This window comes from Diabrotica undecimpunctata, chromosome 8 (genome assembly GCF_040954645.1).
Source record: "Diabrotica undecimpunctata isolate CICGRU chromosome 8, icDiaUnde3, whole genome shotgun sequence".
NCBI classification, from domain to species: Eukaryota; Metazoa; Arthropoda; class Insecta; order Coleoptera; family Chrysomelidae; genus Diabrotica; species Diabrotica undecimpunctata.
Window position 1 is genome coordinate 133,903,957 of NC_092810.1, and position 23,045 is coordinate 133,927,001.

The 23,045-nt window shown below is 32.2% G+C and overlaps 1 protein-coding gene across 2 annotated transcripts in view; it reads right to left on the reverse strand.

The window, feature by feature from the left end:
- Nucleotides 1–3,321: 3,321 nt before the first annotated feature.
- The window catches only part of LOC140448045 (chitooligosaccharidolytic beta-N-acetylglucosaminidase-like), a 75,389-nt gene continuing 55,665 nt past the window's right edge, over nt 3,322–23,045 (reverse strand). For both annotated transcript variants that reach the window (XM_072541090.1, XM_072541089.1), the window contains exons 4-9: nt 17,715–17,926; nt 17,092–17,413; nt 9,921–10,248; nt 6,554–6,771; nt 4,620–4,824; nt 3,322–3,704 (exon numbers count right to left, since the gene is read on the reverse strand). In XM_072541090.1, the coding sequence (XP_072397191.1) occupies nt 3,474–3,704; nt 4,620–4,824; nt 6,554–6,771; nt 9,921–10,248; nt 17,092–17,413; nt 17,715–17,926 (1,516 nt within the window). In that variant the 3' untranslated portion in view covers nt 3,322–3,473. The remainder of the gene's footprint in view (nt 3,705–4,619; nt 4,825–6,553; nt 6,772–9,920; nt 10,249–17,091; nt 17,414–17,714; nt 17,927–23,045) is intronic.

Below are 23,045 nucleotides of genomic sequence, written 5' to 3' on the forward strand. Positions count from 1 at the left end.
CTCCGTGAATGGTTTGGATGTAGTTCCATTGAACTGATCAGGCGAGTAACTGACAACATTATAATTGTCAGAATTATTTCTAGTCTCCGATAGGAGCGAAATTTGAAGAAGAAGAATAAGTGAACTATTTATAAAGCTTCACATTAATGTTGCAAATTGAAAAAATTTCAAATTGCCAATAGCAAAAACGTTACGTTGAGTTACTGAAAGTGTAACATTTTCAATAAACTGATAATGTTGTAATGATGAAAGATGTCCTCTTTGCAACAAACGACCTGTTTTAGCATTTTAACAAATCCCAAAGAATATTGTGTCAAGAATATCTATATTTTCAGCACAATTTCTGACCACAAAGTACCCAATTCCTTAATAATAGTCCATTGCTAAACAATTTTCAGAAAACATGGAAATATTTTCAACCTAGGTAGAGAATATTAATTTAGTACTATTTAGGTAAGTTTTAATACTGGAACACTACTGATGTGTTTGGCGTTTATTTAATTATAATATAATAGTGAATGTCAATTATTTTTTTGTGTATTTTCTGAACTCATTCATGCCCAGAAATATTTATGCTTATTTTTTCTTTATTTGGCTTTATTTAATTTAAAAACTTCAATTTTTTAGATAATTGGCTGTTGCGATAACGCAACACTGGGCAATTGGGATGTAATTTTTTTTTTAAATACGTTGTTTGAAATAAACTGACATTAAAATAATAATATAAAAAAATTATTACGTATTATTATGAAATTTAATAAAACATTTTTCATGTAAGGCAACCTTACATTTAATACATTTTATTGGTTGTTGCGTGACAAAGGTTGTTGCGTCGGGTTTGTTTTTCTTGGATAAAATAAGATGGCCGATGTTGTCGAATCGAATATCTTGTGTAATGTTGTTTATGGAAGATTAATATGGACCAGGTCTTCTTGGATGAGTTCCGAACATCGTCGACAAGGTTTTGTGTATATTTCGACGAAACTGCAGCGAATCCATTTCGGGTTGTTCAGCGATAATGTGTCTCATTCTAACCATGGTAAATTAACCAATTTTAAACCAAATACCGGATTTTTGAAACGTATAACTAAATGGGCTCTTTTCTGTTCTATTTGATCGTATGGTTCCTACGTAGCTCATTCACCTTGATGTTAAAAAATCAATAAGTTTCATAGATGTGAAATAATTATCAGCATATAAGCAATGAGGCATAACCCTATCGCATTGAAATTTAGGAATAAGTTAAGCAAACTGTAATATTATTCGACTTCCAAGGACAAATTTTTTTTTGTATTTTCCCTTGCATTTTTGATAAATATTGAAATCAATCAGGTAACCAGATTTCTGATTCCAACACCACGATTTATACCCAAAGCGTATGGGCTTGCCTTTTATACGTTGTTTCATACCATGACGCCCATAGTATTTTATCATGGACTATTCACGCTAGATTCGGTTTCTCATACAGTGTATTCAGTTGATGGTTTGCGGAGACTTTCAAGATACAGAGAAATTTTCTAAGTTTTGTCTGAACGATCTATGTTTAGGTTATCGTTAAAATGAAGGAATCTTATAATGGTTTCAAATCGGTTACGACGCTGAATCCATTTCCATGGCAGGAAAATTACTTTTTGAACGAATCTCAGTAGATGCCACGTGAATATCTTGAATTTCTCCATTTTGTGTCTCTATTTCTGTTTCCATGTCAATCTCTCCCACATCTTCTTCTTCCTGATCTTATGTCACAATTTAAAGATCTGCCTCTTTTTCATGTAGATTTATATTTTCTTCGTCGATCCTTCTTTCTTCTTCTTGATGGATTACATCTTCTGATTTCGCATCCATTTTTGTTTAGGTTATTGAATGTTCCTCCACAGTCTATCTCCAATATCTGCATCAGTCAATTCAGTGGGGTCAGGAGATGATAGGAAAACATCTGCACTGGAAGCCGACTACATAAGTTTCGATTTTTCCAGCATGGACATAATTTTATGTGCCCTTGATTCGTAAAAATTTTTTTTAGGACGACTGTTATTACTAGTGCGACCGAAACTGGTCGAGCAAAGTTGATTTGACTGACATCTTATTTCCACCTTCTAGAACAAAAATGATTTCATGTATTAATAATATGCCTTGTGCCCCGTGTTGCGACAACGCAACACTGATAATTGGGTAGTTGTACCAACTAACACAGATAAAATAATAGCCATTACTTGATAGATCTATCTTTTTCAATGATTTAACAATACGTTCATAGCAAAAACCAAATTATTTTATAGTTAATTTGTACACAAACTACTTCTTCTTCTTCTTCTTCTAATGGCGCCCCTTTAGAAATAACCCTTTGTGAGTCTTGGCCTGCTTAACAATGTTCTTCCATTCTGCCCTATCAGATACTTTCCTTCTCCACTGCCTGAAGTTTATGGTTTTAAGATCCCTCTCTGCGTCGTCTATCTATCTTTTACGGGGCCTTCTTCTTGTTCTGTTTCCTTGGGGCTTACATCTCTGGACTACTTTTACAGCTCGATTAACTGGCATTCTTTCTAGGTGACGAAGCCAGTTTGGTCTTTGTGACTTTTACAAATCTAACAATATCTGCGCTCTACATTAGTTCAGCCAGCTCATGGTTCATTTTAATTCTCCACGAACTATCGCTGCATTGGGTTGATCCAAATATCTTCCTTAGTATTTTGCGCTCAAATATTCTCAGTTGATTTTCATCAGTGGTTCAGAGGGTCCACGTTTCACATCCATATGTGACCACTGGTCTAATTACTGTTTTGTAGATTCTAAGCTTAGACTCACCATTCAGTAACCTACTTTTCATTAAGTCTTTGTATGCATAAAAGCACTTATTACCGTTAAGAATTCGTGTTTGTATTTTTTGACTGATGTTGTTGTTGTCAGAAACGACTTACTACTAACTAAAACACGTGATCACAGAAGTCAAAATTAACCTACAACTTTCAATATGCCATCTGTTAATGTAAACCAAGAAAGAAAGTTTTGCGACCAATTTCCATTAAAACATACATAGGAAACTGTTGTGAAATAAATCTAAGCTTTGACTGGCAAAATAAGTCCTTCCAAAAGATGACGCCATATAGGGCTATGTCAACTGTTGCGAAAACGCAACGCTGGGCATTATTCGGTTAAGGATGCATTTTTATGTACCTAATATTACATGCGATCTAAAAAAACAAAAGTATGAGTAGTACAAACATATTTCCGAACTTCGGTTCTTGTTGACCTGCATTGTTGTTCAGAAATGTGCTGCTTTTACTACTAGATACGCAATCTACTGTACCCAAAACTAAATAATTGTAGTATTAATTCGACATATTTTATTTTATAATTCACTATAATATTAAACTGATTCATTTTTGTATCGTGAAATTCACTATACACTATTTACATTGGCACAAATTAAGCAACGATTAGTCTTTTAATAAAATGGCACACATATTTCTAGTTTATAAATATGTACTACATTCTCCTTCGTTCTCAACACACCATTTTGGCATAACAGCTTCAGAGGATATTCCTCTTTTGATTAAACGCTCCCTCTGGGAGAAAAATCTATATTGGGCAGAAGTGGCATCAGTGCTAGGGTAAGTCCATAATCTCTCAGCTGCGGCAGCTGCTCGAGGCCATATTTTGCTGTCTATATTGTTGTCGTCTACCAACTCTCCCCACATGCAGACCTGAAAAAGAGAATATCAATAGATTTTTAGTGGGCAAAAGTATAGCACATCAACCATGATTATTAGTGGTGGTTAGAAAATATATAAATGCGGTTTGAATTATACAATTTTCTTGATAAGATTATCTATAAACAAAAATATATTTAACAATATATTCATTTATATTATTTAAATAGGCCGATTAATTGTTACAAACCTAACAATTTTTCACAGTCTAACGCACACTTCAGTCTATATCGTAGACTCTACGAGATAAATTTATTTTTTGTCCCTCAATTTGGATCAGAGATTGCTGGGAAAGATTATACTTCGTCATTATTTTTTAACCTTAATTATCTAATGCTGATTATTTTTTAAAATTAAAGCCCATCAGATGCTTATTACATCTAACAAATAATCCAAACGTAATATGCGACACTAAACCGCATTATATTCTGCTTCCATACTAAATAGTTGGAAAAAAAAAAACAAATGGTTTTGTCCTTGATTCTTCTTATAATTTAAGAGGATTTTTTTTATCATTCTAACACATAATACTGCTTTTAATAGCCATAGAATATTGTCAACTTTAAACTATTTTCTTGTGCACATACACATATTGAGCAAGCCCGACCTTTTAGATGCTTCACCACTTCCTTACACTCTACCTAAGAATCTCTTTTTTTTAATATCTGACGAACTATAAGCATTGCACCAAAATTTTCGTCTTTTGTTTTCATGCAAGGTGGCCCATGGGACCAATATTTATTTAAAAAATGCCTCTAAATGTGTATTTAATAATCTCTTCCGATGTGGAAGTCAAAATAAATAATTTAATTTACAATTTTTGTGGTTTACTCCAAAAATATATATAAAAAGTTTGAGAGGCAAAAAACACACAAGTTTTATAATAATAAAGAGAATTGTTTTACTCACCTCACCACCTAAAATACCTTTGACATATTTATCATACATTCGATTATTGTAAACGGATTTCCATTTATGATACTCCGTCGTGCCCCAAAAACCGTGGTCAAGGTACCACTTGTCCTTAGTTGATATAATAATTTGATATCCAAGATTTGCAAGTTCCGTTATCAGATTATTTTGACTTTCTGGTATCCAAGTTTGAATAATGTACCTAAAATGCGTTATAATTTATTTTATTTTATTTCTACTTTTATCTTAAAATACTATACTGATTAAAGAACAAAAATGGGGAATGTAAAATAATTATTATACACCATAATTCAATTTTTATGAGTTTAAAATAACACTCCCATGGACTACCTAAGCTCTAACGTCACAATGGGCGGAGATTTAAAAACGTTTTCCAAGTAATTCTAATTTGTGTGTATTTGTCCCATACGAAGTTGGAAACATTGGTTTTTAATTGTTTGAAGCATAAATAAGGACCTTTCGGTATGAACATTCATTCTGTGCCATTGGTATTAAATGTTGTTCGTGAATTTGTAAGGTAAGAATATCGAATGATTAAGATATTTACTATAAATGTTCATATTTTATGGTTATATTATGGTTTGATTCAAACTTTAATTATTTTTTACTGTATTTCAAGATATATTGTTGTTGTTTTGATCAGGGTTATTTCAAAATTAATTAATAAATCATTGTTTTTATTTACGAAGTATAAAAGTATTTAAATTAATGTTTTAATCTTTTTAAAGTGCTGGTGATTTAATCCCACAAAAGACTAAATATTTTCGTTTTCTCATAGTTTAAATAGTTAATAGTAGTTGTGTTGTCATTACTAAAAACTTCAGTAATACTGGATATCTTTAACACATGTTTACTAGACATTATATACCCAGATCTAGAAAATAAACTTAAAAACTATTACAACATTCAAAATACATTTTTTTAAACGCTCAATATATTTAATCTTTTAAAGGGTAAAATCACTGGCAACAAAGAAAGAATAAAACATTAATTTAAATATTTTTCAACTTCGTAAGTAAATAAATTCAATCATTTATTGATTTATTTTGAAAGAACCCTGATAAAATCAACAACAAAATAACATAACCTTAAACATAAACATTCATGGTAAATATCTTATTACTTTGATTCTTATCTCACAAATTCAAAAACTACATATAATACCAATCGCACAAAATGAATGTTCATAGCCAAAAGTCCTTATTTATTCTTCAAACAATTAAAAAACCAATATGTATAAATTCTTATGGGACAAACACACACGAGTTAGAAGTGTTTGTAAAGGTTTTTAAAATACCCCCCCCTCCATTGTGACGTTAGACTTAGATAGTCCATAACTCTCTAATGAAATCAACAATGAAATAGGTAAAGAGTAGAATGATTTTGTTACACATCGATTATCAACGTAAAGAATTAACGTAAAAATCAATGTCTGTTAAAGAAAACGTTAACAGAAAAGTGGTTAGTGAAGAGATTCGCAATTAGCAAAGAAATCATAACCATAAGTATTTTAAGCATAACAAGTATTTGACGCTCTCTTTTACTTGTTTGGTGCTCTAATCACTGCAGAATAATGTATATTTTAGGATAAAACTGCCGATAAAAATAAAATATTTTTTTGTGAAAAATGGTAGGTATACATATCTAGGTATTACAATTTTATCAAGTGGAAAACTATTATTCATTATTTTAAATTATTATTCTTGAAAAACGGCCCTGTATTCACAAGAAATCAGAAGACGATATAGGACACATACTAAGTGATATTTCATCAGAGGAGAGAGTACCTAATACTAACTAAACTGTGTTTTATATCAACAAAAATGCAGTTTATATCAACAATCATTCCCATATAATAGTAAATAAAATTGAAGATCTCACAAGAACATGATTTCAGAGAAATACATTACCTCTCCTTTGGCAAATACTTTTGGATAACTTTCGAATCAGTTAAGCTACTGGTCCAAACAACTATGAAAGTTTTATTATGTCCAATTGCCTTATCAAATGCCGCCAAATTTTTTTGTTGGAATTCAGACCAAAGGTCTAGGTAAGTTTCTTCCGTTAACGGTTTACCTTTTAAATATTTTAGAATTTCTGGGGTGGAATTCCAACATGGAATGTAAACCTAGAATAAATAAAATTTACTAGATGTAGTCTTTTTGAAAAACGTTTGTAGACACTTTCCCTATTCGCGATTGAAAACAAAGTATCTGACCTCTGGCGGAATAATTTTAAACTACTAAAAGTGGTATAAACAAACCAGACAGCTGTTGATTTGAATAGAATTATTTAATTTTTTTAGTTAATTTCAGCATTATGACTATGTCACAGTATATTGCCAAAGAATATTCTTTATAAAGCAATATTCTGTGACTACGTTAAAGTATTTTAAATCAAATCGATATTGTTCTGTTCCTCAAAGATCAACGCAAAGTTAATTATATTATGTTTTTTAAATATTATTTGTTCGAAATAGGCCACAATATATTTGTTTTTACCGACGTTTTGATCTCTATATAAACAGACCGTTTTCAAATATATAGATAAATGATAGTTATATTTATTTTATTTATTTATTATTATATATCTCTGGAATAGAGATCAAAACGTCAGTAAATTAAACAAGTAAATATATATATATATATATATATATATATATATATATATATATATATATATATATATATATTGTGGCCTATTTCCAACATTCTCCCTAAAATTTAGAATGCCACAAGCAAAAAGCTATAGAAAAATAAATATAACTATCATTTGTATATTTGAAAACGGTCTCTGGTATAGAGATAGAAACGTCAGTAAATTAAACATATGAATAAATATTTTGTAACTTATTTTCTACATTCCCCTAAAAATACAGAATGACACCAGCAAAGTGCTACCCGGTTGTCGCAGAAGTTACGCTAAAACTTCTATTGACGTTATCCGACCTTACAGGGTTAAACACATTTTTTTTAATTAAATTTTAAGACAATTTCACCAAACCATCACAGAGGTAGGTCTTTTGGTGCGCTATTTTTTTTTTAAATAAGTGTTTACCAAGAGTATTGCTTGAATCGGAAATTTCTTAATAGTTCTTAAAGAACTTTGACATCATAATATTTTGCAGTTTCATCCACAGCATATTTAAGATATTTAATTTTCCTTAACTACGCAATGTTAAGTAGCTGAATTTTGATCATTGATTGATCACAACGTTGATTCTTCGTATGCAATCCCCTTTTCTGTAAACCATTCTTGAATTCTACCTTTCCGCCATACCGTCGTCGGTATTTGTTCTGATCTGCGACTATGATATGGCGCACTGTCCATAACAACCACAGACCCAGGCTTTAATTTTGTTAAGATTCTCTTAAACCACCGCTTGAAAACTTCGGTCATTTCTTCATGATAATCTTCCGTTTTTCTTAACAACTAAAATTGAAGCAAACAATTATCAAGGAACACTGTATCACTTCCCAAATGGGTGATGATTAAATGCCGTCCTTTTCCTAACGGAGCTTTTAATTCTGTAGACCAGCCTTCTGTAAATGCTTCGCATTTACTTCTGAAATTTAAATCTTGCCAAACTGTTTCAATTGTATGACCTTTGTTAATCCAGGTTTCATCCAAATAATATATTTTCAATTCAGTGCTGCAAATTTTACGTATGTTAAATATTTACTTCTCTATACAATAATTTCATTTTTTTCTAATAACATACTTTTTCTGTTGCGTTTTACATATCTAAAGTTCATTTCGAACGTAGTGCTGATTGATACACTACGAGATATCTTGGGCAAGATCGTTCTAGTTTATGTTTTAATTTAATGTCTTAATGTGTCCCTGGACGAGAAGCGAGTAACCATGTTTGCTCCTTTACTCATAACCAAATATCATCATCATCATTAGTGGCTTGACAATCCGTTGTGGATCTTGGCCTGCTCACAAAGAAGTCGCCACTCCTGTCGATTCCTGGCAATTTCCCTCCATCTTCTAACCCCTACAATCTGTAGGTCTTCTCATAACCAAATATCCATTGTGATAATTATTTTCTTGTCTTTTCTTTGGGAAGAACTTAAAAAAGTTGTGACTGGCTGAATGGCAAATGCCTATGCCAAAAAAAGTCATCGTTTTCGAGCTCTTGAAAAATTTTTTTCAGTGTTGGAATTTCACTCCGAAAACAAAATGAATGAATTTTTCGACGTATAAAATTTCTTGTGTCGCCATCCAAAACAATATTTTTTCTACCTGTAGTTTTACCTTTTTCTTGTCCTTTATTTTTGTTCTATTTTCCAATGTACATACTTTTGTTAAATTGCTACAAATAAATGGCAGAAAAATGGCATCAAATGTCGACCGCTTGACTAACATTTGATGCCATTTTTCTGCTTACAATACCTTGATAACTTCTCCTCTTGGAACAACTCTGTTAAAACACTCGGTTTATCGCCACATACTTCAAGAACACAAAATATAATCACACAATGCCTCACATCAATCAACGCTCACATGCACTCCCGCCAGAACCGCTTATGTAAATAAACGTTTCTTGCTTCCGCACATGCGGTAGTGTTACCGTTGCTTTTCTTTACAAAGTACAAAGTTGCCAATTGTTTGTAAAGGATTGGGAATGAAATGTAAAATATCGATTTTTAGTTTATAAACTTAAATATGCAACGAAACGCAACTTGTAAATAAAATTTATTTCATTACACTTGTGTGCTCAATAATTACTATTGAAAAAAATAATTTGTTTTTTGTATTTTTATGACGGTTATAATCGCTGTGTCGAAGAATTCAGGATTGTATGACAATAACTGCTACTTGTGAACAAGAATCGGCTACACTGTAAGGCAGCTCGTGGTAAAGTCTGCTATAGGGAAGCACAAATAAATATACTAATTATATAATATTCTGTGATTTCTTCTGTGAAGAAAATTCAAATCGAACGGGCAGTTTTCGAGGGTTGCTGTGTACATTTAAATTTGAGGATATTCGGCGGTTAAACGATGAAATGATTCTTCCAAACAGTGAAATTTTACCAGTTTTAAAATTCAGTTACCTATTTAATAAAAACATACGTTTTTACCACTATGTTACGATAGCCGTGCTTCGCGTATGATGAAATAGACTCGAATCGAAGCGACGCACATGTCCTGATGGCACGAATCCTGTCTCTTCCATTTATATTAACATATTTTAAGTTTATCTGTATGTTTTTTACGTATGTTATATCAAATATAATACAATAATTTTAAATAATTAGATTTTACCTACCTCGTCACCTCCCATATGGAACATATGTCTATCTGGGGTGACATCTACAATATCTTTATATAATTCAGTCAAAACATCATAGAGTTTTGGATTAGAAGGATTCAACTGTCCACATGGAGGTTGAATACAAAAAGATCTCCATGGCTGCTTATTCACGCATATTGCAAGATATCCCAAACCGGCACTGAAACCCCATTGCCACCCCATGCCTGCATGAGATGGACCGTCTATTTCGACAAGAACTCTTATTCCTCTAGTTTCTGCGAAATCAATAATATCTTTAACATTTTCTGGTGTGTAAACTTTCTTAGTGCTATATGCTCCAAATCTATAAGAAAACAAGTGATGAGATTTACAATTATTTTATCATCCATCTAAAATAACAATTATTCATATTATTTATGTTTTGAACACTAATGTAATTAAAAAGCGATTATTGATTTTTGTTCCATTAATGAAACCATGTGTTGGTCTTTTGTAACTATTGTACAATATACGCCAAGCTAATACGGTCCTGTTTTGTTTCAATTGTTCAGAATGGTCCAAAAAATTCAAACAAAAATTGTCCAGACCGAAAAAATTAATTGTTACAATTTGTTTAAAAAAAATTGATTAAAAAAATTTGAACAACTTTGCGCTCGGGTGACCTCTTGAACCTTATTTTGGAGTATCTTATGAAAGTGATCATGCTAAAAAATCCCATGGGAATATTTTTCGGAACGAACCCGAACTTTTCGCCTGGTCTAAACGGATGACTGTCTGGAAACTAAAAATACATTCTAAGTAAATTATTAACTGATAAACAATAAAATAAAAAATATTAAAAAAAAATGTTAAAAACAGGCCCGGCATGGCTAAAAAAGGCGCTAACCTTAATTCTAAAACCGGAAGGTGGAAGACTCCTTCTCGTAAGCTTTTTAAATCAAATTTTCAAACTTTTTTGAAATCCTAATGCACCGTTTCCCAAAGTTCTTTGGTCGAGGAGCACTATGGGGGGCGGGGGGATACTACCCATTACATTTTCTATTCACTTTATTAAATTTTTTTTTCTATCGCAAACATAAGAAACTTAATTACATATAACAAAAACAAAAATCTTCAAAAACGTAATATCTTTATTTTAATACGAAGAATGAGGCTGCCTTTATTTGCACAGGTTGGTAATATCCGGTTGAATTTGGGATAACTGCAATCGAATGCCAGGTTCCGCATTTAGTCGAGATCTACAGATAGGTAGAGAATGCTGCTTCACATAAGTATGTTGTTGCAAAAGGGAGAAGAATAATTTTTGCTTTATCTGACAAAATTTTAAATTCGTCTTTGGGTGGACACCAAAAATCTACTAGCGATTTACTTTCAAAATATTTTTTATCGCAGAATCCGATGTCAAATCGATCAGGCATTCATACTGCTGAGATGTTAAGAAAATTGGTTTTTTTAACATTGCAAGATATGGATCGGCAACCCAGAAGTTTTCTTTAATTTTGTCGTGGAATTCCTCACGAAAATAATTATGGAAGGTTTTAAGTAAATTTAGCAGATAAGTGTGGAACTCGTTAAAGACAGCTTTAGGCATGTCCAAATCCAGTTCTTTTTTAAAGTCTGTGATTAGTGGAAAGCTATCCAGATTTTTATTTTTCACTAATTCTGCCCAAAAAATTAATTTCTTCCCATATGCTTGTATTTTATCATTGGCGTGATAGACAGTTATTGTCTTTCCCTAAAATGAGAGACTAAGTTCATTGACCTTGTTAAAAATATCTGTTAAATATGCCAATTTAATTAACCAATGCTCGTTACACAATCGATCACCAAAGTCAAAATTGCTGTTAATTAGAAAGGTTCTAACTTCAGCTCTCATTTCAAAGAGTCTACCTAAATATTTGTTGCGAGAAAGCCACCTTACTTCTGTATAAAGAAGTAAAGACAAATATATTACCCATTGCATCGCAAATCACTCTAAACAGCCTTGTATTCAGTGGTCGTGATTTGATAAAATTAATTATCTTCACTGTTTCGTCCAAGACTACTTTTAAGGAAGGCGGCATTTTTTTCACAGCGAGGCTATGGCGGTGGAGGATACAGTTGTTACTGCTGCATTTCTTGGCTTTCTCCTTTATTCTTGAAATGACGCCCGACGTTCTTCCAGTCATCACCTTCGAGCTGTTTGTGTACCCATTGACGCAGTTATCCTCTGCGAAAAAGCTTTCTATTAACTTAAAAATTTCGGCACCAGTTGTCAATGGTTTGCAAAAAAATAGATCCTCTTGAAAAGACTCTGGAAAAAATGCTGAAACTGCATAAATGCTATTAAAATTGCCAACTCAGCTACATCTGTTGAGTCATCTATGTGTAGTGAAAACTTTTATTCAAGAAAGTAAGGTAGCTTTCACATCCTCTGCCAAGTCACGATGCGGCGCGAGATTGTATTATTTGACAAAGGTACCGTGCTTACTAGTTTCTTAACTTTATCGTCCAACATACATTCAATTATGTCCTTGACGCACGGCTTTATGAGGTTTTCCGCGATGGTATGGAAACCCATCACCTGCTTGAGCAACACGGTAACTGACTAAGTTTGACGCCATCAAAGCATTTTCGTTAACTGTTTTAAATGGTAGGTTATAGTTTTTTGGGCATGTGTCAGTTACACATCATTACATTCTGGATGCACCATTTACAAATGACGACGCATTTTAGCTGGAAACATTGAACAGTTTGGCAACACTTTGCCGCAAATTACGCACTGTGGTTTGTCGTCACCGGTCTCAGCGAATCCAATTTTGAAGTAGAAATCATTGTATTTCCTTTTTACCGATTTTTTTCCTCTGGAACTGATGTTCACAGAAGAAGAAGGCAGTTCGTTGAACACTTCTGGCACATTTGGCGTCACTAACTCTTTCACAGACTCTTCAGCCTGTCGAAAATTGTATCATCCAAATCTGGTTCGTAATATTCACAATATTCATATTTAAACACTTTCAGCGCCCACGCCGTAACATATACCACATTAGCATGTTCTACAGCAGGGCCCGTACCGTATATGTAACGGCGTAGGTATGCATAAATATACTCAGAAAAATCTGGGTTCTAGTAGGCTTCTTACTGGTTTAAGGGCGCTTTGGTAATTGTTTACAATTTGTAAAAGTGCACGAGGTTCGGAGTTTTGGTAAAATACAAAAATTGTGTACAAAAGCCGCACTCTTCGCCTTTAAAACTCATTTTGGTTTTTATCAATAGCACACTCTAATCAAAAGAAATAGAATTTTTACCGTCGAGTTGATTTTATTTTATTTTATACAAATTTTATTTAAAATTGATTTCGCGCCCGTAGCTGACATTCAAAATCGCAGGTCACTTCAAGCATTGTTTCTGGGAGGATGGTTCATTCTCCACAAAAAGTGTTAAAAAACTTATTTTTTTAAATTATCTCAGCTATATTTTTTATTTGAAACAAACCCAATGCTGGTAGAGCACTCAACCCTGGGGTAAAAGTGCACATGGACACTATAAATTTTTTTCTTTGACATGTTTTCTATTTACATTTCAAATTTCATGTCAATCGAAGCGGTTCTTTAAAGTGTGGAGCAAAAACCGTAAAAGAATGGACTAATAGGTACAGGTAAAAGTCTTAAATTCCCAAATTTGATTTATAAGTCTCGATTGCTAAAAGTGTATAGTAAGTAGCATATGACATTTTATTTCCTTATTAAACATTACATATAAAACTATAAAATAGAACTTAGTAGACGAAAGGAAACTTTAGAAACTTGCATCTATAAATTGCAAGGTGAAAAAGACGATGAAAAAGATAAAAAGAAATACATGGGGAATCTAAAATTGCATTCCACAAAGTATCTCCCCATCTAAGCAAGAATCTTTGGTGAATTGGTTTCTTGTACTTAGAAAGAGTAAATAGAAATACAAGATGGATAAATTTCTGTAAGAAATGTATCCAAGTGTTGCTACGCCACTTGTAGCAATTAACTTACAATTCTTAACTTCTACCTAGGTAAGTTCTCGATGAAAGTCGAAAATCTATTTAAAAGATATGTTTACCCGTAGATTAACTTTCTCCGACCAATTCCAAACAATAGACAAGAATTCAAAAGGTCGGTTTTTACTTACATCTGTATAGAACTATCGGAGTTATCCCCCGCCTTCGAAAAACCCTTGCAATAGTCAGGTATTGAAAATCGTTATTTTAAGTCAGTATAATGTTGTACCACAGCTTAGTTGGTCGCTCGCATATTAGTTAGTTTTCAGTTTCGAATTCGATATAATTCGACGCATTTTTGGTTTAAGAGTTTTTAGACTATCGCGTAATCAGTATCAAATTGTGTCCCAGCTGAGCTGGTCGCTTCTTGTTTTTAGAGTTTTATCTCGCGCATTGTAGTTATCGTTATATAGCTTAGAGTTAAAAGCTGAACGCTCATTAGTTATCAAGTTTATTCATATATAAGAAAACGTCCTTAGTTGAAGTGATAGTTAGTAGTAATATTTAATCTGTATCAGTGCTTGTGTTTGTAGTGTATCGTGGACCAGTGTATAGACAGTGATCGGGGCTATTTCAATAAAGAACTTGCGCTAAAACTTTGGCTAGATATTAACTTAGTTGTAGTAACATTCAATTATTAAATTACGTATTGCTTGAACTGCTTGTGTTCTTATTTCCCACGCCAGTGGGTGGTCCTTCGGATTGGAAGTAATTACAAGACTTAGTACGCTCTAAATGGAAGCAGTATCGCCATCCTAATTTGTTGAACAAATGTCCGTTTAATTCTACCACAAGTACTACATATACATTCTACTGTATATTCGTTTATACGTATTTCATCCCACCAGGATTAATTATATACAAAGTGGTCCTTAAGTAATTGTACAAACAGAAGCCGTAGATCCTGCACTTTAAAATATTGATTTAATAAAATGTCGATATTAAGAAAGACAGTGTGTTAAAGTGGAAATTTAAAATTTTATTTTTCGCTATAACTTTTACGTTTGTAAATATTTTTACACAAAAATTTACAATTGGATGCTTTTGAGTAGGATAAATTATAATTTTATACATACTTTAATGTAACTGATAGAGGGCGCCACATATGTCTCATGTGTGGCTTAAATTTGCGCTTAACTTTTTTGCTCTTTAAATTAGCTATATTTGTGTTAAAAAATATTAAAGACACATGTTTTTTACAAAGAAAAGGTTTACTTGTTAGTAATCTCAAAATGCAATCGTTTTCGAGATAATCGCATTTTATAAGTCACCTGCATAATAATATTTGTGCGGTAAAGCACTGAATATCTGTAGATAAGCATCATTCATAGTTTATTCTTATTAAAATAACTCAAAGATGATAATGTTACATCACAAAATGCTTTATTATGGCTGCTAAATGTCTTATTGGAGAAAAAAATCTTCATTTTCTTCTTTGGGTGCCGTGTCCGTATTCAGACGTTGGCATGACAATGACGTCATTATATTTACAATTTCCCTTTTCTATCGCTTCTTAAGTTTCTATACTGGCTTTGTATTACTTTATCTTTATTGTAAAATGCTGAAAACCCAGAATATGTGGTGGTATACCTCCACATTCTAGAGAGAAGGCAGTGAGAACATACTTAATTACAACTTGTCTGAACGTTGAATTGGTTGTGGTAGTCATATTTCTTGGCAATGTGGTGAGATATTAATATAATTATTTAATTCATAAAAAATCCCAAAAAAATACTTATTATTCATTACACAGTAAACACACAGGCATTTTAGTTCAGCATAATATTAGTTCGTTAGTAAATCATAATAGTCCATTTGTTCGAGATGTAATTATAGTTACTCGTAAGCTGTAACGTAATTATATAAATAAGTAATGTCATCCATAGGTTATTCCGTGTGTATATAAGTAACCAATGAACGAGATACATCACAGTTTAATACATTATTAAACCTCTGCGACAAATAAGATGTAGTTCCACAATATACCATAAGATTTGGATATGTAGCCAAAAGAATATATTCATCCATTATACATTATAGCCACCATGTAGCCCAGAATTTAATCCGCTTGATTTTGGTGTATGGGGCACATTCAGTCAACGTGTTTATAAGAATCCCATAAACATTCGCAACCAACTATGGGAAGAAATAAATACTGCAGCAGTTTCTTTAGAACCAATGATGCTATTTAATATGAGACGATCTTTTATGGAATATATTGACAAATGAATTAAAGAAAATGGTGGACATATCGAACACTTACTTTGATAAAATGTTATGTTATTTAGTTTAACTATTTCTTAGTTTGGTTTGTAAACAAAATATTTTGATTATGACTTTAATTTAACATAAAACGTAAAATATTTGATGTAAAATTCTATTATTCTGTTATTTTGTCAAATCCTATTATTAATTATCCTGCTTATATATTTATTTTATTTAATATTTCGTTAACTATTAACTTTACTTAAAGGTATTTTATACCAAAATTCAGAAGAATTAATGTTTTTGTCTATTTTTCCTTCATTTCCTGGAGTAGCTGCTTTAAATCAGAATTATGCAGCTGATTTATAAAATGCGACTCTCTCGAAAACTGTTAAGTTTTGAAGTTATTAACAGGTATACCTTTTTTTTGTTAAAATAATGTATCCTTAATATTTTTTGTCACAAATACAGGTAACTTAAAGAGCAAAAAAGTTAAGTGCAAATTTATGCCCCATATGTGGCATATGTGGCGCCCTCTATTAGCTAAATCAAATTATAATTTCTCATATTTAAAAGTACCCAGTTGTAAATTTTTATACATAAATGTTTACAAAAGTGAAAGTTATAGCAAAAAATAAAATTTTAAATTTGCACTTTAACACCCTGTATCTTTCTTAATATCAACATTTTATTAAAGCAATGTGGCTTAAAACGTAATATTTAAAGTGTAGAATCTATTGTTTCCTTTTGTACAATTACTTAAGGACCACCCTGTATAAAATTCATTACATATAAAATTCATAGATATATTTACTTTTAAACGACTACATAAACTTTTTAAACGACTTCTATATTATGTTTACAGACGTATATGATTTAAAATTTTGGTCTGTGTATTAAAACATTTAAATTAATCAAAATTAAATAAAGCAAATGAGCAAATAATTGGAATTCTGTTAAATGGCTTACCTCGTCATATTGGGCAACCTAGGCGAAACTAATGGAAAGCTCTGCGTATCAGTTACATGCCAGTGTAAGACATTGAGTTTAGAAGCAGCCATGCCTTCCAACTGTTTTTTGATACTATTAATGCTTAAATAATTTCTGGCAGTATCGATTAAGAGGCCTCTGTGATGAAATTTGGGTTTGTCAGTTAGTACAAGATTGTTTACAGTAACTAAACATTTCGTGCCGTCCTCATTTATAGGTATCAGCAATTGCAGTAATGTTTCTATACCATGCCTTACTCCAAACACCGTCGGTGCCGTAATATTGGCGTAGAGGTCGCTACCTTAAAATACACTTAAATGTAGTATGTATGCGTCCAAATAAATATAAATAAAAACAAGTTTTAGTAACAAAAAAATTGGAAAAATTCACAGATATAGGGTGTAAAAAAATAATTTTACATTGTTAAAAAATATTTAAAGTAATACTTCAAAAAGTTTAGAGAAAAATAAGAAAGAATCATTACGACGAGTGCCAAAAGTTGTCGGTGTTTAATTGTCTAATATAAAATTGAAGAATGGTATTTATGCATCTTTTAATTAAGGACAATAGAGTTGTTATTTACATACTTAATTAAATCTTACCTTTGTAATCCATTTTTATGGTATACGATTCATCAGTGTGTAAGTCTAAACTTAAATCATCATTTATAGGGGTTAAATATACTTTGAGATCATATAAATTGTCTTCACAGGAAAACGGTTCTTCTTTTTTTAGCTGTTCTTCGAAATAGTGTGTGAATTTATTTAGATGGCCCATCGTATTTACTGGTCCATTGAAATAAAAAACTATGTTCCTAAAAAAAGTACGAATTAACAAATATAATAAACCGTGTTAATAATTAATTACATGCGGGTCAGATAGCTGAAATAGTGGAATGTATGTCTAACACGAAGAAAGCTTAGATTCGATCCCTATCTACGGCGAAAGCATCTCTAGGTCAGGTCTCTGGTCGATTCTAAAGGATCGCCCCTTGGCTTCTTCGGAACCAAGGTAGCTTAAATAAGCCTATTATCTTGGGTGAAGCCAGGGGTATAATATGTGGTTGAAGCGTGACACATGCCTTGTTACTGTCGAAAAAACTTCGAATATAATACAACATAAATGCAAATGAGCTGTACCATAAGTATTTTTGGTAATAATTTTTAAACATACCATTGTAATTGGACGGCCAATTAAAAAATGCTTCCTGAGCCGGACGTATTAGAAGTTTCGCCAACCAAACTGTCCAGACTTCAATCAATTCAACAATTATATCAACAATTTTGAAAAAGATTCACAGAAGAATACATTTCACAGCTACGCTTCCAATATAAATCGCAAAGCCAGGCTACTCCGCTTACTGTTGGTACATAGGTATTAATAAAAAATGATCAACAAACTTCAGGCAAGTAGCCAATGGAAAGAATTCTACGTTTATTCTCTGGAAAGGATGGAGTCTCGCAAGTGGCAGAAATAAAAACAGTATCAAAACCGATGATCCGTTCCTTGAGACATTTGTGTCTTTCGGCTTTAGAAAAAGACACAGTGAATAAACAATTTATTCTAGTGTTAAATTTAGACAATTCTATTTTTTCTTTTGTATTAATATTTTGTTTTCTTTTTTATTGTTTTATATAATTGCTTCTTAAGAATCCGGCGCGAAGAACCAAACTTGATTGTAACTTGTGTAGTTGTTAGTATATCTTGTTTCAGATTATGATGTAGCTAATCTTGAGAAGAAATGTTTCGATTAAAACTTTACTTTTATTGTTTTGTACAATGCTCTTGTAATGAAAGTGAACGACTGAGAGGTACCTTAGAAGAGCACCTGTCATACCACCTGAATTATGGCGACGTTGCCAGAATACAAATTCAGTCACGTGCACTACAAAATTAAAATATAATGAACAATGCCCAAATAATTTCTTATTGATGGATTGATTTTTTTATTATTTTTCTGAGCACCTCTGTGTTATTTGTATATCTTGTTTTTGGGAATTACTTTTTTTTCTGCATCCTTTTCCTATGAATTGTTGTCTTTGTTTCCGTACGAGTTTTATTAGTAGGTTTCCCATTCTTGATATCGGATGTGTGTTAAAGTTGGTATCAGATATTGAGTGTAAATATTTTTTTATTATCTAGCTACTAGAACAACATTTACAGAAGCAACAGTTCTTCTATCTGACGTGGAACACGAAAAATTAAGCAGCCTCCGTAACAAAAATATCCCCGATAAGAGACAACTCTGGACTCTGAACTACACATAATAGGAAAAAGGCAAATGCATTTGCAGAATATTTAAAAAGTGTTTATAAACCCTACGATTCATCAATCAGCCAATCCCGTCCACTGCTGGACATAGGCCTCCCTCAGTTCTTTCCAGTGTTCTCTACACTGGGCCGCTTGTAGCCAGTTTCCCGCTACTCTTTTTATGTCGTCGGTCCATCTAGTCGGTGGTCGTCCTCGGCTTCTTTTATAATTTCTGGGCCTCCATTCCATAATTCGTCTTGTCCATCGTCCATCTTGTGTTCTGGCTAAGTGTCCTGCCCAGTTCCACTTAAGTCTCGTGGTTCTTTCGATGACGTCTTGAACTCCTGATCTTTGCCTGATTTGTCGGTTTGTTATGTGGTCTCGGAGGATCACATTCAGCATTGCACGTTCCATGGCTCGTTGTGTAACTCTTAGTTTATTCGCAGATTTCTGCGTGAGTGTTAAAGTCTCTACTCCATAAGTTTGTACAGGCAAAACACATTGGTTATAAACTTTTCGCTTGAGACACATGGGAATTGAACTTTTTAGAATATGGCTTAGTTTGCCAAATGCTGCCCATGTCAGGCCTATTCGCCTATAAGAAAAGGCAGCTAATCAAATACAAAGATTCCTCGAAAAACCTTATCAGATCTATTTTCATTTTTCATCAAGGAAACTATATAAACTTAAGAAAAATTTTACCTCCATTATTATCTTATCTTGAAATCTTACCATTATCCGATCATTAACCTGTAATTAAACAGCACGAGGCCCGGTCCGAGCTAGTCGAAGTTAAGTCTGGTATTCCCCAAGGCAGCGTTATTTGCCCTGTTTTATATTTGTTACTTACTGCTAACTTATCAACTACTAGAGTTAACCACAGCTGTCACATATGATCCTCACACGGCTGTTCTGGCGTCACATATAAAGCAGCAAAAAGCACCACAGAACTTGCAAACGAATCAAAACAAAATTAAAAAATGGGAAACTTCTAGTTTATTTAAATAGTTAGTTCTATAGGTATACATTTGGATAGAAGACTAGCTTGACAGAAGCATAAATTAATAAAAAAAAAACAAATTGAACTGAACGCACCTAAACTCTACTTTATGATTGATAGAAAATCGCAGTTAACAACAGAAAACAAAATGCTAATCTACAAATCTGCAATTAATAAAACCCGTATGTATACAATTATGGTACAGTCAGTAATTCTAATTTGGAAATTCTTCAAAGACAAATATAAAGATAAAGACAAAAGACAGATGTCTGTTGGGGGAGAAAAAGGTTTTATTAAAAATAAACAAACCAATAAAACAATCAGATGACACAGCCCAGTACGGACAGATTTTTTGTTTTAGTAGTAAATTGAATGAAAATTAATAAACCAACTTTCGCTTTCAAAAACTAAAATTTGATTTTTGTCTTGTGGAGCACGGAATGTCTCAAAGGAACATAGCTGCAGTGGTAGGCATAACACTGTGCGTTGTATCAAAAACCTATGCTACGTATACGAATACGTGAAAATAGACTGAAATAAAGTCGCCAAAAAGTAACAACGGCTAGTTACGATCGTTTTATTGTCCAAATAGTTACAACAGATCCAACAATTTCTCACCTGCAACTCCAAAAGCAGCTTTTTCAACGTACAGGTGTAATTGTTTTAGTTGAAACGGTAAGATGAAGACTTCTTGTCCAAGTACTATACAGCACTAACAGCAGTAGACAGTTACGGGTTCCCGAGTTAACCAGGCAGCACAAGATTGATCGCCTAAATTGGTGTCTTTGATAACAAAACCGGAACATTGGAAACTGGCAACATGTGCTTTTTTCAGATGAAACCAGGAGAGTCACTACAGACTTCCTTGAATCAGAAGATATCACTATTCTGTAGTGGCTTGTTTGCTCATCCGATAATCCACAAAACACCGTACAGCTAGTACAAGCTGCTCTTGAAGAAAGAAAACACACTGCAATAAACTGTTGACGCATGCCCACGCGAAATGGAGCTTATACAAGACCTACGGTGAATAATACTGACTACTACAAAAAACATAAATACATAAAAACAATTTAAATATCATTTCTTGTGCATTCAAATTTTGTATGTTATTGACTTCAAAAAAAAGAAATAGTTTCAATTATATTATTTAAGAATTTATGTGTTTCTTTAATTCTATGTATTGGTGATTAAATTGCTTTAAAATAAGTATTATTTGACTTTCTAGGTTGGTTTTTTTAAATTGGCTTAAAATAATAAGAAATATCAGATGATTCCATTTGGTTGTGTGTATAATATGTACTAGACATACGTCGGACTTATTGTTCCAACGGAAGGAAGATATTGTTAAAATAAATGGGGTGAAATAAAAAAAGTATAAAGTGTGTTGTATTTTATTAGACGTAGATATTTCTCATCTTTTTTTATTTACTTTAACTAATAAACTTTTGATGATCATCTGCGTTTACGTAGAATATACGTTATAATAGAAACATAAAAAAACAGCAGTTAACCGTGATCTCGAAGACTTTGACCTTTTCAAATATAATAAGAAATTAATATATTCAAGATAATCTAATTATTTCCCTGCAAAGATAAAAGTTCATAATTTATTATAGTATTTTAAATATTTAAACCTTGTAAATAAAATATTAGCAAACATTGCAAATGTATATTTAGATGTGTGAAAAATTCAGCAGGAACTCTGAATATTAACTGACAAAAACGCAGATATGGCGGCGATATCAAAGAAGAAAAAAAAGTAAAATGATACCAACATGACAATATCTACACATATTTAACATAAATCGTAACTGGGACAGCAGACATAAAAATACTTTCTAGGGATTTTTTATTTGTTTTTTTTTATCTTGTTACATTTCAGACTTAGCTTAGAATATTGAAGATTTTATAAGCTTTTTGGGATTAGACACTAGTCAGTTGTTAAATTCAATTTTCAGTTTTGATTTGACAGGTAAAGTACTACAATGTCAAATAGCTGGATAAAGTGTGTAGTATGAGGTGTAAAAGAATGTAGTAAACTACAGGGTGTTTCAAAAAGGTATGTCATAAATTAAATCACTCATACCGGGCACAAAAATAAATTGATTGAATCCAACTTACCTTAGTACAAAAGTGTAGACAAAAAAGTTACAGTCCTGTGGAGTTACAAAATAAAAAATTGTTTTTTTGCATTATCTCCTAAACTACTTGAGATTTTGTAATAAAAATGGACACGTTACTTTCTTGTTCTGAAAGCATTTTTCATAAAAAAGAAACAACAAAATCGAAGCGCACAGAAAAATTTTAAGGGGGGTATGCAGCCCTAAATCAACCAAACTTTTGAGTACGTTCAAATCAAATGAATTTTGTAGCATCGTTAGTTTAACACATTATTTTTAAAAATTTTTTGCCTCTTATTACTTTTTCGAAAAACTAGTTTTTTCCTAGTTGGCCATAAAATTACAACGGATACAATAATTACAAACAGTTCCATCAATAATAGTCAATAATTTGAAGCTATCATTTATTGTGCGAATAAGATTAATATTAAAAATTTTCACAAACGAAATAAGTCATATTCGTTATTTTCATTTCGATAGTATTTATTTAAGGACTAATAAGCCCAATTTAATTAAGGCTCTGTTTATTTTTATACCATTGTCTGCATGTTATAATGCCT